The 15,578-nt window shown below is 45.9% G+C and overlaps 1 protein-coding gene across 1 annotated transcript in view; it reads left to right on the top strand.

The window, feature by feature from the left end:
- Positions 1 to 15,578, top strand: part of FLT1 (fms related receptor tyrosine kinase 1) — a 201,508-nt gene that overhangs the window by 150,569 nt on the left and 35,361 nt on the right. Inside the window, exons 16-17 of the mRNA XM_007955784.1 lie at positions 6,114 to 6,246; positions 13,019 to 13,123. Coding sequence (XP_007953975.1) covers positions 6,114 to 6,246; positions 13,019 to 13,123 — 238 coding nt within the window. The remainder of the gene's footprint in view (positions 1 to 6,113; positions 6,247 to 13,018; positions 13,124 to 15,578) is intronic.

Here is a 15,578-nt window from a genome sequence, read left to right as displayed (position 1 = left end):
ACCATACCCACTGCCGTGGAGTCGATTCTGACTCACAGCGCCCCTAGAGGACAGAGTGGAACTGCCCCACAGGGTCTCCAAGGCTGTCAATCTTTACAGAAGCAAAGCCCAAACCACACCCACTGCTGTGGAGTTGACTCTGATGCACTGCGCCCCTAGAGGACAGAGTGGAACTGCCCCACAGGGTTTCCAAGGCTGTCATCTTTATGGGAGCAGACTGCCATGCCTTTCTCCCATGGAGCAACTGGTAGATTGGAACTTAGGACCTTTTAGGTAGCAGCTGAGTGCTTTAACCACTATACCACCATGGTTAAGGGTTAAATGACTACAGTCAACAGATATTTTGGAGGTAACATGAACAGGACTTGAGCAATGTCAAGGAGGCCTCTTTGCTTTCTAGAGAATTCTGAGCCTGTACCAAAAAACCAAACTCACTGCCATCGAGTTGATTCGACTCACAGTGACCCCTCCTTGGGTTCCAAGGCACTATGCCACCAGAGCCCCCATATGCCCATATTAATGTGCTAATATAGTACGTGGGGAACTTGTTACATAGTCGATCAGCTAATCCTTCCAGAAGCCCAGAGAGGTAGAAAACCAGTTGCTGCCAGTCCATGGTGACTCATGGTGACTTCCGTGTGTGTGGCAAAGGAGAACTGCAGGGTTTTCAGTGGCTGACTTTTCCAGAACTAGATCACAAGACCTTTCTTCAAAGGTGCCTCCAGGTGAACTCGAACCACCAACCTATTAGTTAGCAGCGGAGTGTGCTAACCATTTGCATTACCTATAGACTCGGGGTAGATACTTTCTTGTTCCCATTTTATGTAGAGAGAAATTGAGGCCCAGAAAATCAAAGTAACTTGTCCAGAGTCACAGAGCTGAGTTTAGGAGCTCTGGTGGCCTACTGCCTAAGGCATTTGACTGCTAACCAGAAGCCTGGCAGTGCAAACCCACCAGTCACTCCTCTGAAGGAAGGTTGGGCGTTCTACTTCCCTAGTGATACTGCCTTGGAAACCCGAGGAGGGGTCGCTATGAGTCGGATCCTATCTGATAGCAGTGTGTTTTGTTTTTGTTTTTTGAACCCATGGTGATTGACCTTAGACTTGATGTTCCAAACTAGTAAGGGGCACTTTATAGTGTTGGTATAAGAGACAAGGCTATCCCATGGCTTCCAGCCAAACAATAGACAGGCATGTGGGGTGAACATTTACACCAGGAAGACACATTCCTTAGAATGATCAGTCATGGGAGAATAGAAGGGCAGGGTTTACACAGGGAGACCGCTCAGGGGGCAGGAATGCGGAGGAAAGAAGGACACAGGGAAGAGGTAACCATGGAGAGGAAGTGGGAAGAGAGCTGTTACACTGTGGGGACTGCAGTCAATGTCATGAAACAAAATGTGTATGAACTGCTCTATGGGAAATGCATTTGCTCTGTAAACATTCATCTGAATCACAAAAGAGAGAGAGAAAGAGAGGGGTGCAAGGCTAGCAGTCAACATCTACCATAAATGGAACATCAGGCCTTTGCTGTCTAGAGTGGACGGTTTTGAGACATGACAATTAAGGCCATGGCCGTAGAAAGAAACAAAGGCCAAGGAAACGAGCAGTTTATGGCGAGATCGTCATACAGAGAACTACATCCAGTCAACACAAAGCTCTCTGAATGGCTGTGGGGCCGCAAAAGCTGTAGGAGTTCACAGGAGTAGATGGGGAGAGACATCTTCAGAGAAAGGATGCTTGGGACCGACTTTTTTTTTTTAAATGGGTTGTCTTTTTTTTTTTTTTTAATTTTTATTGTGATTTGGGTGAAAGTTTACAGAGCAAATTCACTTTCCATACAGCAGCTTATATACATTTTGTCTCATGACAGTGACTGCAATTTCCCACAATGCAACAGCTCCCCTCCCACTTCCTCCCCATAGTTACCTCTTCCCTGTGTCCTTCTCTCCATGCACTCCTGCCCCCTGAGCTGTCACCCTGTGCATACACAGCCCTTCTTTCTCCCATGATTGTTCTCTCCAAGGAGTGTATCTACCTAATGTAAATGTTCAGCTCATATGCCTATCTTTTGTTTAGCTAGAAACCACAAGAGTGAGTTCAATTCCAGACCTGAAGGGCATCTAGGGGCCATAGTCTCAGGGGTTCCACCAGGTGGGACCAACTTTGAAGGTTGTGACTGGAGAGAACGAAGAAGAAAAGTATAACCTCTCCACACCCCCTCCAACTTCGCACTGCCCAGATTAGGAACTGCTCTGGCTATCTTGCATGTAAGAGCATACCAAAACCAAAAAACAAACCCATTGTGGGCAAGGTGATTCCAACTCATAACGACCCCATGGGACAGAGTAGAAGTGCCCCATAGGGTTTCTGAGGCTGTAAATGTTTACATTTCAAGATCTACCTTGAAGTACAGCTCTGTCATTGATAGGATAGTATCCATACACCTACAAGAGCAGTTCATAAGAATATTACTCAAATTTATGCACCAACTGTTAATGCCAAAGATGAAGAATTGAAGATTTTTACCAACTCCTGCAGTCTAAAATGGATCAAACATGCAATCACATAATCCTTTGTTTATTCCACCTGATAAAGACCTCACTCTCTTCTTGTAGTTTGGAACACTACAGTACCTGCCTGGTGTTACTGTGTCTCCCAATTCACGAATCTCTCTACATTTCAATAAAACCTTTTGCTTTCACTTCTAAAAAAAGAAAAAAGATGCATTGATAATTACTGGTAATTAGGATGTGAAAGTTGGAAACAAAGAAGCATTCATAGGTACTGGGAAAATAAGGTCTTGACAATAAAAACGATGCCAGAGATCACTGATGGAATTCTGCAAGGTCAACTATTCATTAGAAATACCCTTTTTATTTTTTTGAACGACAACAATGACAACTACACAGGTGGTCCCCACCAGGTGGGATACACAGCAATCACATCAGTTACGTCTGTGGAAAGAGAGGATGGAGAAGCTCAACAGCATCAGTCAGAACAAGGCCAGGGGTCGGCTGTGGAATAGACCACCCATTGCTCATATGCAAGTTCAGAGTGAAGCTCAAGACAATGAAAATAAGTCCATGGGAACCCAAGTACAGTCTTGAATATGTCCCACCTGAATTTAGAGACCATCTCAAGAATAGCTTTGATGCCCTGAATAGTAATGACTGAAGTCCAGTGGAGCACAATAAAATGATGTATGCCTATTCACGGGGTCACCATGAGTCAGAACAGATTTGGCGGCACCTAACAACAACAAAAGATCTTTGTGGAAGTGGGCTGCCATGTCTTTCTCCCGTGGAGCGGCTGCTGGGTTCAAACCACTGACCTTTCAGTTAGCAACCTAGTGCTCAACCACTGTGCCACCAGGACTCCTCTTGGGAATAAAACAGAATTGGCAGTTTGGGACTAAACTGACGGGGTCCTTTCCATTTCTGAAAGTCTGTGAGATGTTGAGGTAGATGAGAAAGGATGAGCACGTGGGATAACACAGGGCTCAAATGCCTGTAGAACATGACCAGGGAATGATCATGGAGGAAGAGGAGCAAAGCAGAGATCAGGAAATCTCTAATTGCAGTGACAGTGCCTCATTGGTAAAGACTAACTTCTCTTCTTGTCCCCACTTCACAACCACAGCTAACATTTAGTGATGAAGGTTGGGCAATCTATCTACTTCTGTAGTGATACAGCCTCGGAAACCCAAGGAGGGGTCTCTGTGGGTGGATCTGAGTGAGTTTGGTTTGTTTTTGGTTTACTGCGTACCAGGCCCTATCCTGATAGTTTTGAATGTCTCATTTCACTTGATATGCACAGCCACCCTGTGAGATAAGTGGCACTGTTATCACTGTTTTGTAGATAAGGGAACTAGGCTTACAGAGGTTAAGCCACTTGCCCAACGTTACAGGGCTGGCAGAGGTTGAGCTATAATTTAAGTCCTGTCATTTGGCCTGGGCTCTCCCAACAATTCACAGTGCAGCCTGCAGGCCAGGTGTCTAGTAGCTGCTCAGTGTTAGTGTCAGTGGCAAGAATAAATATTTGCCAACTAAGGTTCTCCTATCCTCTCCTCAAAGCCCTTACTTAACGTTTCAGGGGTGCCCACTCTGATTTGAGATAAACCGTAAAGGTACTTCCTGGGGAGACTGTCCTCCACTGCAGCCCCCCTCGTGTCCCCATCAACAGCACTGCCAAGATCCCACATACCCTACAGAAGACCAAGCTGTCCCTTGCTAGGCTTCAGCTATCCTAGACCCTTTGAGGACTGGAGTTTGTTTTGTGTGGCCTTGACTATATTGGACGTTGAAGAGTTTAGTCATAAAACCGAGTCCAGCAGCTTGTTACAGGAATCCATGCTCCTACACAGCCTTACAGGAGCTCTGGTGGCACAGTGCCTAAGGCACTTGTCTGCTAACCAGAAGCCTGGCCGTTCAAACCCACCAGCCACTCCTCGGAAGGAAGGTTGGGCAATCTACTTCCATAATGATACTGCCTCAGAAACCCAAGGAGGAGTCGGATCCGACTCAATGGCAGTGAGGTTTTTTTTTTTTTTTTTTTTTTTATACAGCCTTACAAGGAACTTGTAGCACAGTGCTTAAAGGATTCAGCTGCTAACCAAAAGGTTGCCAGTTCGAAACTCACCAGTAAGATGAGGCAGTCTGCTTCTATAAAGATCGACAGCCTTGGAAACCCTACAGGGCACTTTGGCTCTGTCCTGTAGGGTTGCTATGAGTCAGAATTGACTTGGTGGCCGTGGGTTGGCTTGGGTTTGCTAGACAGCCTTACACTCATGAGCGTCTGACAGAGTACGCTCTTCCAGTCCCACACCAATACCAAAAGTGGTTCGTGACAAACGTGCCCCACATTTTTCCCAGTTTCCACCCTCTGTGGAGGCCAGGCAAGCCTTTCCGCCTGGAGCTGTTTGTCACACATTTTAGTGATAATTTTTGTGTGAAGGGGAACGATTGCAAGTGATGGATGAGGTGAGCTGTGACAGCCCAGAAAGGGTGCTAAGGACCGAGGAATGCGGGTGGATGTGAGACGATGTCTTTGGAAAGGCTGTCTTTACACAAACTCTGACCTGCTCAGGGGAAGGCACCACAGGGCAGAGTCCCAAGAGCCCCTGAGATGAAGTGAACAAAACTCATACACAGAGCTGGGCAAACCCACCGAACACCGGCAAGGGTGCGTCCTTTGTGTTAGGCCAACATTCTGCCCACCGAAATGCAGTCAACAACTGAACGTTTAATTAACAGGCAAGACGCCCATTGATAAGAATCTGAAACACTAAATGTATATCCAGTTTGATGGGATCTGAAATAAAGGATATTTTCCACACTTGGTTTGGATTACAAGATAAAGCAAGAGCTCCAAGCAGGTGCCCACCTCACTCATTTGCTATGGCATCAATGGCCAAGCAAACCCCGAATGTGGCCGTTGTGGGAGTCTTGTACCATATTTACTCCTTGGCCTTTGAAAAGAATCAACTTGAGTTTCTTACTGAAGGTACATCTTACTCTCACCTTACCATGGGCCTTACTGTCTGTCCAGGTAGCCACAGTAACCAAGAGGTCAGACCTTTCAAATGAGTTTAAACCCTTCCTACAAACTCTGCCTCACACTCTGCCCAGAATCCTGCATCGACTTGGTCATGTCTGACCTTTCTTGTGAATGGAGAAAAAAGGTCCAACCCCGGGCCGCGGGGGCCCATCTGTTATGTATATTACTACTTGTACAGAACGGTCATGGGTAGCTATTTTTAGTCACTGCTTGAAATGATTCTGTAAAAATGCTCTGCGTTTTTTCAGAGAAAGGCTGTCATAGGATCATTGTTTAAGAACAAGGATGTCACTGGAGAGTTGGGGGTGCATTTTATCTGCAATAGAAGGCGGGGCTAGTCCCACACAAATGTGGGAATAGTACGGAGCAGTTTAATGGGAATCGCATGCCCGAGCGTGACACGTGTGTTTATATGTGGAGGGGTACTTTCTGTACCTGACCACACAGTGTCAACCCGATGACACAAAGCAGATGTTGCCAGCATTGTTTTAAATTGCATATCCGGTGTTTCAAAGCTTGTCCTGGTGGTGGCTTCAAGATCTCTTTCTTTCCTAGGCTTCTTCTGAAATAAAGACTGACTATTTATCAATTATAATGGAGCCCGATGAAGTCCCTCTGGATGAACAGTGCGAGCGTCTCCCATACGATGCCAGCAAGTGGGAGTTCGCCCGGGAGAGACTGAAACTAGGTAATGTATTTGTTGAGCAGGTTCATTAAGCCTACACTGAGCCCCTGTTGTTGTTATTTGCCATCGAGTTGGACCCAACTCATAGCGACCCCTCCTTGGGTTTCCGAGGCTAGGCTATCACTGTGGAAGTAGATTGCCTCATCTTTCTTTCGAGGAGTGGCTGGTGGGTTTGAACCGCCAGCCTTCTGGTTAGCAGTCAAGTAAGTGCCTTAGGCACTATGCTACCAGAGCTCCTATACTGAGCGCCTACTCCGTGTGCATTCACTGGGCTTTGAGGGATGCTGAGTCAACTAGACCGTGGGTTCAATCCCCCAGGTGCTCACAGACTAGCAAGAGAGAAGGACAGGTGGGTAAATGCTTCTGATAGGCTGCAGACACGACACAACGAGGCAGGGAAATACCTGCTTGTCACTCAGCAGTTACGGGCACCTTCTCTGAGCAGACACTCGTGTAAGCCCTGGGGATCCAAAGGGGTTTGGGTCCCTTTCCTCAAAGTCTCATCTGGTGAAAGAGATGGTAGATATGGGAAAAGGCGGGGAGAGGGATTAGTTCTAGGCAGGAGGCTTACAGATCTAGGTCCTCTTACAGAATGAAATCTCTGAGGCGTTAGACATCTGTGTGACCCAGAACGTGATTCAGAATGGTAGACCATCTCTCGTGGTGGGAGAGTGGGCGCTTGTCAATCAAGGCTGTGGATCAGCCTGGATAGAGTAGCAGAGCAATGTGGAACAAAACTCAAAATCATTTAAAAAAAAAAAAAAGGGACCAATTTTGCTGGTCTGATGGAGCCTGATGGAATCCCTGAGACCATGGCCCCTAGCTGCCCTTCAGGTCTGGAATTGAACCCACACCTGTGGCTTCCAGCCAAACAAAAGACAGGCATATGAGCTGAACATTGACCTGAGGTAGATACACTCCTTAGAGAGAACAATCATGGGAGAATAGAAGGGCTGTGTATGCACAGAGAGACAGCTCGGGGGGCAGGAGTGTATGGAGGGAAGGACACAGGGAAGAGGTAACTATGGGGAGGAAGTGGGAGGGGAGCTGTTGCACTGTGAGAAATTGCAGTCAATGTCATGAAACAAAGTATATGAGCTGCTATATGGAAAGTGAATTTGCTCTGTAAACTTTTACTCAAATCACAATAAAAATTAAAAAAAAAAAATGGGCAAAGGAAAAAAAAAGGCTGTGGATCAAAACATGTACTAGACAGTCTGAATGCCTCCATGAACAACTGCCGCCTTTGCCAGGAGACCAGTAGAACTGGATGGTGCTCAGCTGCTATTACTGAACATTTCGATCAAAGATTCTACAGAAGAATCTTGATCAAAAGGGGGGAAAATAAGTAATATAATTTCAAATTTTCAATGGAATCCACTTTCTGGAGCCATTGAGGCTGGATGAGTCCCCGAAACTATTACCCTGAGATAGTTTTAAAACTTTAAACCAAAACTATCCCCTGAAGGCTTCTTTAGACCAAAAAACAGCTTGTCTGAATCTGTAAATACGTCTGCTGTGGGCATTGAGCTCTTTTAAAGAATGAGCTATGTGAGGTCAAATTGATGACAGCAACTCAAATACTTGGATGAGAAGCTTAGGGGCAGTGAGTTCAAGATAATGGTGGTGGAAGAATATGGAAAATGGTAGTGAGGGTGGTAGCACCACTTGAATGTAACCAGTGTCAGCAAAATGTTTACAAGTAGAAATTGTTGGTATAGTGTACTTTGGGCTGTGTAAACCATCTCCAAAATTTCAAAAAATTAGAAACCAAGCCACTCCCTCTGTGTAAATACACAAATGACTTACTCTCGAGTTTCCCCGGGTGTTTGAATGGCCAGACAAAGAAGAAAACCCCAGGGGAGTCATTTAAATTTTGATTCTGAAAAGTAAGGATTGTTGTTTTTTCCCAGGTGAGGTAGATGTTATAAACACCAGGCAAATGTGCTTTCCCTCAGGTTACCCCAGTTCCTCCAGCTCAGACGTCACAATACAAATTCATCTCCAGCCCGTGGTACTGGAGAACAATTGGGGCCCCGATTACCTCTGCCCAAAATATTTGGATTGTGGCTCCTGAAAGTTTTCCACTCCCGACTGTGTATGCCAGAGTCATTAGTAGCTGGAACCAGGAAAACAGATTGTGACGCTCATGCTTCTGAAGCTTGTCACTCTCAGTGTGACGAGCCCTTCGATGAAAGATTCTATAGAAGAATCTTGATCAAAAGGGGGGAAATAAGTATAATCTAATTGTAAATTCCGTGGCATTCCTTGTCCCCTGTGGCCCCCCCCCCCAATACACATGCACACATTAGACTGGTTGAGGCTGTGGAGAGGGCAAAGACGGAGGAATGAGTTTGCTTCTCTCTTGGGCCTTGACGTGATCTGACTGACACTACATGAGAAAGAGCTGGCCCCAAGAGTCTGTTCTGTCTGGCTGGTGAAGGAATATTGGAAATCAGTATAAAGCCAGGGAGACAGGTGAAAGCCAGCAATGGCTGCTGATTGGCAGGGGCAGGGGAGGGCGGAAATCAACTACATGTATAGTAGTGAAGGCAGGTGGCACGCTGAGTAAGTTCCTTCTGCAAGTATAATTGTCTGGCGACCTGCCAGCCCCTCGGTGACCTTGGCAGAGAACATGGGATCATTTTCCCACAACCATAAGCCATTCTCAGGCTTTTCAGAGTTATTAGTCACAATCAAACATGCGTCTTCCAGTACAGGACACCAGAGCTTTCCATCCTACCCCTCAGTCCTTGGCCTAGTGTCACTGTGATCCACAGCACAAACCTCACACCAGAACTCGCCCAGGGCCCCATGGGATCAGATAATCTCATCTCACAAGGTTCTCCTTGTTGAAAAGCGTTCTTATCATTCTTCTCTGTCCCGGAGTTGCAGATTCTATGATGTGACCCGTGTCCTCTTGAAGTCTTTGATGGGTGGGAGACAGTGTATCAAGTCTGCTAACTTTGGCTTTCAATGCTGGGTGTGCATGCAAGGGCCAGAGGCAGGCTCGTCTGACTAACATGGGAGCAGGGAGGCCTAAGAACTGGTGTTGTTGGTTTGCTTTTGTTTTTTTAGACCAAATAAGTGACAGAAAGTAATTTAAAATGTCTGCCAAGTGAAAGTAGCCAAGATTAGGCATGGATCGGTGGGGAGAACGATGTCAGTATTATAATGAGATTGTAAATGTAAAGAAACACAGACCAAGCTGCATTTGGTTCCAACTGTATCTATTTTCTTGGTTGCTGTTAGCAGCCCTGAGAGAGGAAGTCAGAATTTAATAGTGCCTGATAGGTGACTCTGGTTGCAGTGTGGGTCAGAGGTGTTGCTACCGTCGGAATTCCTGAGATCCAGGACAAAAGAAACCTGTTTTGTTAGTGATTCTTCACTCACCCTAGGAGAGAATTCAGCTCCTATAAATTTATCTTAGAAGATGGGAGAAGGTCTCACATTGCATCACTCTACTGAAAAAGGAGTTAAAGTCAGAATTACTTAATATGGGGAATAACAGAAGGGAGTCAAATTGGCAAGTGGTTAGTGCGGGCTGGTGGTACCTCTTGAAAGACCAGCCACACACTCTCCCCAGAGTGCCCTAGGGACCCTGGCCAGTCACGGATATTCTTGGAGGCGGTTCCAATATCCTTCCATTGTATGACAACGACCTGGCCCATGGCTGAGCTAGTGAGTGGCATTCTAGGCAACACCCAAGAGGATTTTAAGGGATCAGGTGAGGTCAAGTCCAGTGTGACTGGGCTCCCCTAAAACTGGAACCCTGGGTCTGCTGAAGGCATCCCGCGATTAAAGAGCCCATAATAGCTGCATGCTGTTTCATGAGGCTACAGTCTGCTTCCAACAGAGTGAGTGCAAAGACTGAAGGAAGCCAAGGGGGAACCGGCTTATTCACACCGACGGAAGCAAAGTCTCCAAACACTTGTTAAAACAGAGTTTGTTGTGCTGGCTGAGAAGGGAGTGCTTGCGTGGGGGCTGAAGTTGTGGACTGGAAAAGAATTCTGCCTGCTCTGGACAAGCAGAAGTCCTTGGAGTGTGTGGAGAGGGGTCTCAAGATAGAGATTATTTTGCTATTTTTCAGGCTCAGGACACGTCCATGCTAGATGGGAGAAAGCATTGCCAAAAAAAAAAAAAAAAAATTCTTCTTTTACCCTTAAACAAATGCAAAGAATAAACCTCCAACCAAAATGTACCGATCTTCACAAATCTGGAGACAGCCCCTCCCAGTGTATCCCAGGCCCGATTTCCACATCCAGCACTTGTGGCTTCCACCCGAGACTTTATTTAAACCTAAGAGTCATCAATTCGGGTCTATTTCTTGGACAATTTGACTTGAAGAAGAAAGCAGAGACAATACTCCTTCCCATGTTGCATGGTCTGGGAGCAGTGGTCTTTATTAGTCACCATGGGTGCATGCTTCCCCAGAGAAGAAAACGTGTCCTTTCACCAGCATTTCCCTCCTAATGCAGAGTGTGTCCCTATGAACGGTAGGCAGTCCCCAGGTTACGAACTGACTAACGTACAACCCATAGTTATGAACCAATCCCCCATAAAGCCTATTCTATTAAAAATTACAACTGTTCATAATAATAAACGGGCACTACTTTGCAGCACATGTCCAAACACTGTTATTATTACAGCATTATTATGGTAAAGAAGTTTTGGTGTATCTAGAAGTGTTTCTTTGATGTTTTTTTATGCACAGAAAGGTGCATTATACACTGTGTACTAAGACATTGGACTAACTGATGTTAGATATGAATCATATCTAACTATTCTGACTTACATACAAATTCCACTTACAGACAGACCTAGGAAAAGAACTCATCCATAATCCAGGGACTGGAGCTCTGGTAGCATAGTGGCTAAGACACTTGCCTGCTAACCAGACAGCTGGCGGTTCAAACCCACCAGCCACTCCTCGGAAGGAAGGTTGGGCAATCCTACTTCCGTAGTGATACTGCCTCAGAAACCCAAGGAGGGGTCGCTATGAGTCAGGTATGACTCGACGGCACATAACAACAACCTGTAAATGCAAAGACAGAGCAATAGAAAGACTACTTCCTATGAGTATGTTGGTCATTTAACCATCCTCAAGATCTAACCCCACGTCTGGGTGGTTGTTAGTGGAAGGTATTAAACAGAGGCAGGGGTGAAGATAGTACCTTTACTGAGTCCTGCAAACCCACTGCCGTTGAGTCAATTCCGACTTACAGTGGCCTGTAGGACAGAGTAGAACTGCCCCGTAGGGTTTCCAAGACCGTAATCTTCACGAAAGCAGACCGCCTCATCTTTCTCCTGCAGGGTGGCTGGTGTGTTCAAACTGCTCACCTTTCAGCTAGTAGCCAAGTGCTTGACCACTGTGCCATTGAGGCTCCTTTGTACTGAGCAGTTGAGTATAAAGGTTCTCATATGATGAAGCGGAAAGCTTTATTACCAACTTTACAAGAAACTTAAAAAAAAAACCCAGCTATGCCCTTTGGGGAGAGAGATTGGAGCATGAGGAAGGAAGGAAGGAAGTTAGATTCATTAACTGAAAGCCCAGTTTGAGAAAGAGGATTTGGTCAGGAGAGGAGGGGTTGCCTTCAATTAGCACTCTAACTCCTGAGATTTACTTTTGATCAGTGGTGTGTTTGGTTTGATTCGGTTTGGTATCCCGGCCCCTACCCCGGAAGAACCAAAAAGAATGACTTCCTTGGCTCACTCTTCCTTTTGTTTTAGGCTCAAGGTGCACTGTTCCCCTGGGTTCTACTTAGCTTCCTGTTTCCTGATGGTACGAAAGGAAGTCCCCTGATGGAAAAAGTAGCTGAAGTATCCCAGGGGATGTGCTGCCCAAAGGGCATCAATCTCAAAGTCCTAGTACCCCAGTCCCCCTTCTAGTTACCCACAACTGTATGAGGCTGTCTTTGGACATCCCGTAAATTCCCAAATGCTCTTCATTCTGCACTAATGTAAGGGGGACTTTCTGTATGCCAGGCACTGGGCTAGCTACTAGGGAGACAAGACATGGTTCTTGCCCTCAGTCAACTTGTCTCATAAAAGGTTGGGGAAAGAGATATGCAAAACATAACGCACCGTGGTTTCCAGGGACCATGAAAGAAACCTTGCACGGTTGTTGCATTTGGCAACTACCTCTCTGCGGCCTAAAATGAATCACTACCAGTAGTTCATAGTCTCACAATAGTGATGTCAAGAGATGTTAGAAAGACTGGGAATATTTTCCCTGGCAAGGAAGGAAATGATTTAGTGATGATTTTTCAGCTATGAAGGATTATCGTAACCAACTGTACTAACCACTGTTGTCGGTTTCCCCTTCTTTGCTGGAAACAGATCACAAGAAATGACCTTCAGTAGCAAGGAAAGGGGGGTAGATTAAACACAGCCTTGGTAATAATATTATTAAACGATGGAAGAGTCCACCTAGGAATTGGCAGAAAACTTTATGAAGAGGAAACTGGCCCTATACCTACATCAAATGCTTTTGGGGAGCTATCCTACCTGTGAAGGATGGGAGGACCTCATAAACACAGTAGAGTTGGAAGGAAGAGACCCTAGAAACACGTCCCTGACTTTGACTCTTTGGGGTCAGCTCACTAGAAATTCCACTCAAACTGTATGCCCCACATACTCATATACTCACTGCCATCGAGTCAGATCTGACTCATAGCAACCCCTCCTTGGGTTTCCGAGGTGGTATCACTACATTTAAGGCTTAAACTCATCCTGACGGCTTGGCATATAAACCACTGTCTTCTCCTCATTTTAGGTAAATCATTGGGACGAGGGGCTTTTGGAAAAGTGGTCCAAGCTTCTGCATTTGGCATTAAGAAGTCACCCACATGCCGGACGGTGGCTGTGAAAATGCTGAAAGGTATGTCTGCCGTAGTTCACTTTCAACTGATCCATCACCTCTTTGCATTCCCTAAATGTTCGTGCAAATTGGCTGTGGCCCAGGAACAGACACCAGCTATTTTCTGCTCCAGCCACGTAACTTTCTTCGACTGCTAGAAACCCTTTTGCTTCAGGAGGTTTAGCTTAGGCCAGCCTGGCTCAGAATAAGCCTTGTAAATGGAACAATCCAGCATTGTCCTGGAGGAAGTGATCTCTACCACCTCAAAGGTACTTCTCCCCTCACATCTCAAAGTCTACATTACCAGTGACGTAAGTCTATTGAAACTTCGGAATGATCTACTGTGACGCTGTAACGGAAACTCAGCAGCACATGACAGATCTCAAAGGCTTAGTGTGGGCTGGACCTAGCTATGAAGTGATGCTAGACCCATGACGTTGATCGGAAGTCTAAACTGCTATACATTGTCAAGCCCCAAACATAAAAGATTTCCCCTTTAAAAATTATAAAACCCTTTCTAGTGTTGAGAGATGCTACCACTCTGGGCACTCCTATGTCCCAGAAAGCGTAGAAGATACTTCACTTCTTCATCTGTGATGGAATTTTCCTATTACTTCAACTTGTCTGAAGGTTCCAAAACCAAAAGGAAACAGAACAGAAACCCCAAAGGGCAGTTTTCAGCTCTTCAGAGTCCCCAAGATGCAGCCAGAGATTCTGAGGCCTGGAGAGCTGAGTCCCACTAGGCAGGTCCTCCACACAGACTCCAGGAGAAAGTACTGTTCCCAGAGGGAGACGTCAAAGCTCTTCATCTCCTTCCGGAACTGGCGCCCCCACCTCACAAACCTCACCTGATACTATTTTCCACCTCAAAAGGCTGTATTGATCAGAAGGGCTCTGAAAACACTCCACAGAGAACTGGAAGGTTCTCCCCTGAAAGGAACCTTCCCCTCCCCCAACCACATTCTGAAGAGAAGAGGCATCAAGATGTCTTCCATGTGAGGAAGTGCCAGGCTGGATGCTTTTAATACACCAGACTGAACCACATGAAAAGGCCATTTCGCTTATTTTCTCTCAACATCTTTGTGAGGTAGAGAGATGATCATGCCCAGTCTGCGGATGAGGAAACACGGCCCTGACAGGTTAAACAGCGGCTGCAAAGGCCACACGACTCCTAAGTACAAGAGTAAGGGTTTGAGGCAAGTCTTCCAGCTTTGAGTCCAGCACTCTTTCCACGACATCACAGTGCCACAAAGGAAGGGGCTGGGCACAGCTTGTTGCTCCAAAGTCCTAATGACGACCCTGGCCTGCTTTGTGGAGGCAATCCAGGACCCAACCTAGAGATAATCCAAAACTCAGTCTGGAACCTTCTGCTTCCTCGGGGACTGCTGCTTCTCTGCTCACTGCCACGCCCCCTGTCTCCAGGAGGGGCAAGTCTGATGGCCATGGGGTCTACTGTGGGCCCCAGATGACTCATGTGGCCCCGTCTCTCATGGTACAATCTGAGTGCCGGAGCATGGATTTTCTTTATGCTTAAGGAACAGAAATCTTTGGGAAGACTGATGAGTTTGAGAGGGGACTGAGATTTTTTTTCCTGAAGGCTCAGATAATCTATTTTATGTTTTGTGGAGATAATATGCCTAATATCCTTATCAATGCATACTTTTTTTTTTTTTTTAAAGCCATCAGCATAGAAGGCAAGCTTGCCAAATCACCCGCTATGTCAGATTCCTAAAACACCACTTCCATTCCTCTTTCTTGCTTAATCTGGCTGGCCATCTGTTTCAGGGAGAAATAGAAAAAGGCAGAAAAGTTGGAATGTCAAGCAAAGGTCAGGAGTCAGAAGTTCTTTCAAAGTGCCCTGGGCCAAAATCCTTAACCTTTGGGCCCTGACAGCCACGTCTGCAATGAGCCAGGGTAGTCATGGCGTGGTATTGACTTAGCCAACAAATACTTGTTGACCATTTATTGCCAGCCAACCCCAACGCCACTGGGAGTCTCCTGGAGTTTATCTGGTAATTATTTTTAAATGGTGTGTGCTTAAGAAAGACTACAAGTGGAGCTTAACACAACATTGAGTGTGCATACCTTTGACCCCCTGCCAGGCCTCTGGCCGACTAAGATACTTGCACGTGTGCACAAAGACTAAACACAGGTTGTCTCGCACAGCATTGTTTGTAATAGCAAAAAACTGTAGACAATCTAAGTGTCAGGAATGCCATTCATTAATTTAAAAGATTAGAAAAAGGCACTGATAACATTGAAAAGGGGAAAGGAAGCAAGTTCTTAAAAATACATGTATAAACCACCCCCCCCAAAAAAAAACCCAAACCCACTGCTATAGAATCAAATCCTACTCTTAGTGACCCTACAAGACAAAGATAGGGTTCCAAGGCTGTCAGTCTTTATGGACGCAAAGCCCAAACCACACCCACTGCCATGGAGTAGATTCTGACTCACAGCGCCCCTAGAGGACAGA

The sequence above is a fragment of the Orycteropus afer genome, unplaced genomic scaffold (assembly GCF_000298275.1).
Source record: "Orycteropus afer afer isolate SDZICR_OR568_19922 unplaced genomic scaffold, OryAfe1.0 scaffold00540, whole genome shotgun sequence".
NCBI classification, from domain to species: Eukaryota; Metazoa; Chordata; class Mammalia; order Tubulidentata; family Orycteropodidae; genus Orycteropus; species Orycteropus afer.
Note: the sequence above shows the minus strand (reverse complement) of the source record. Positions and strands in the feature narration are given on the sequence as shown.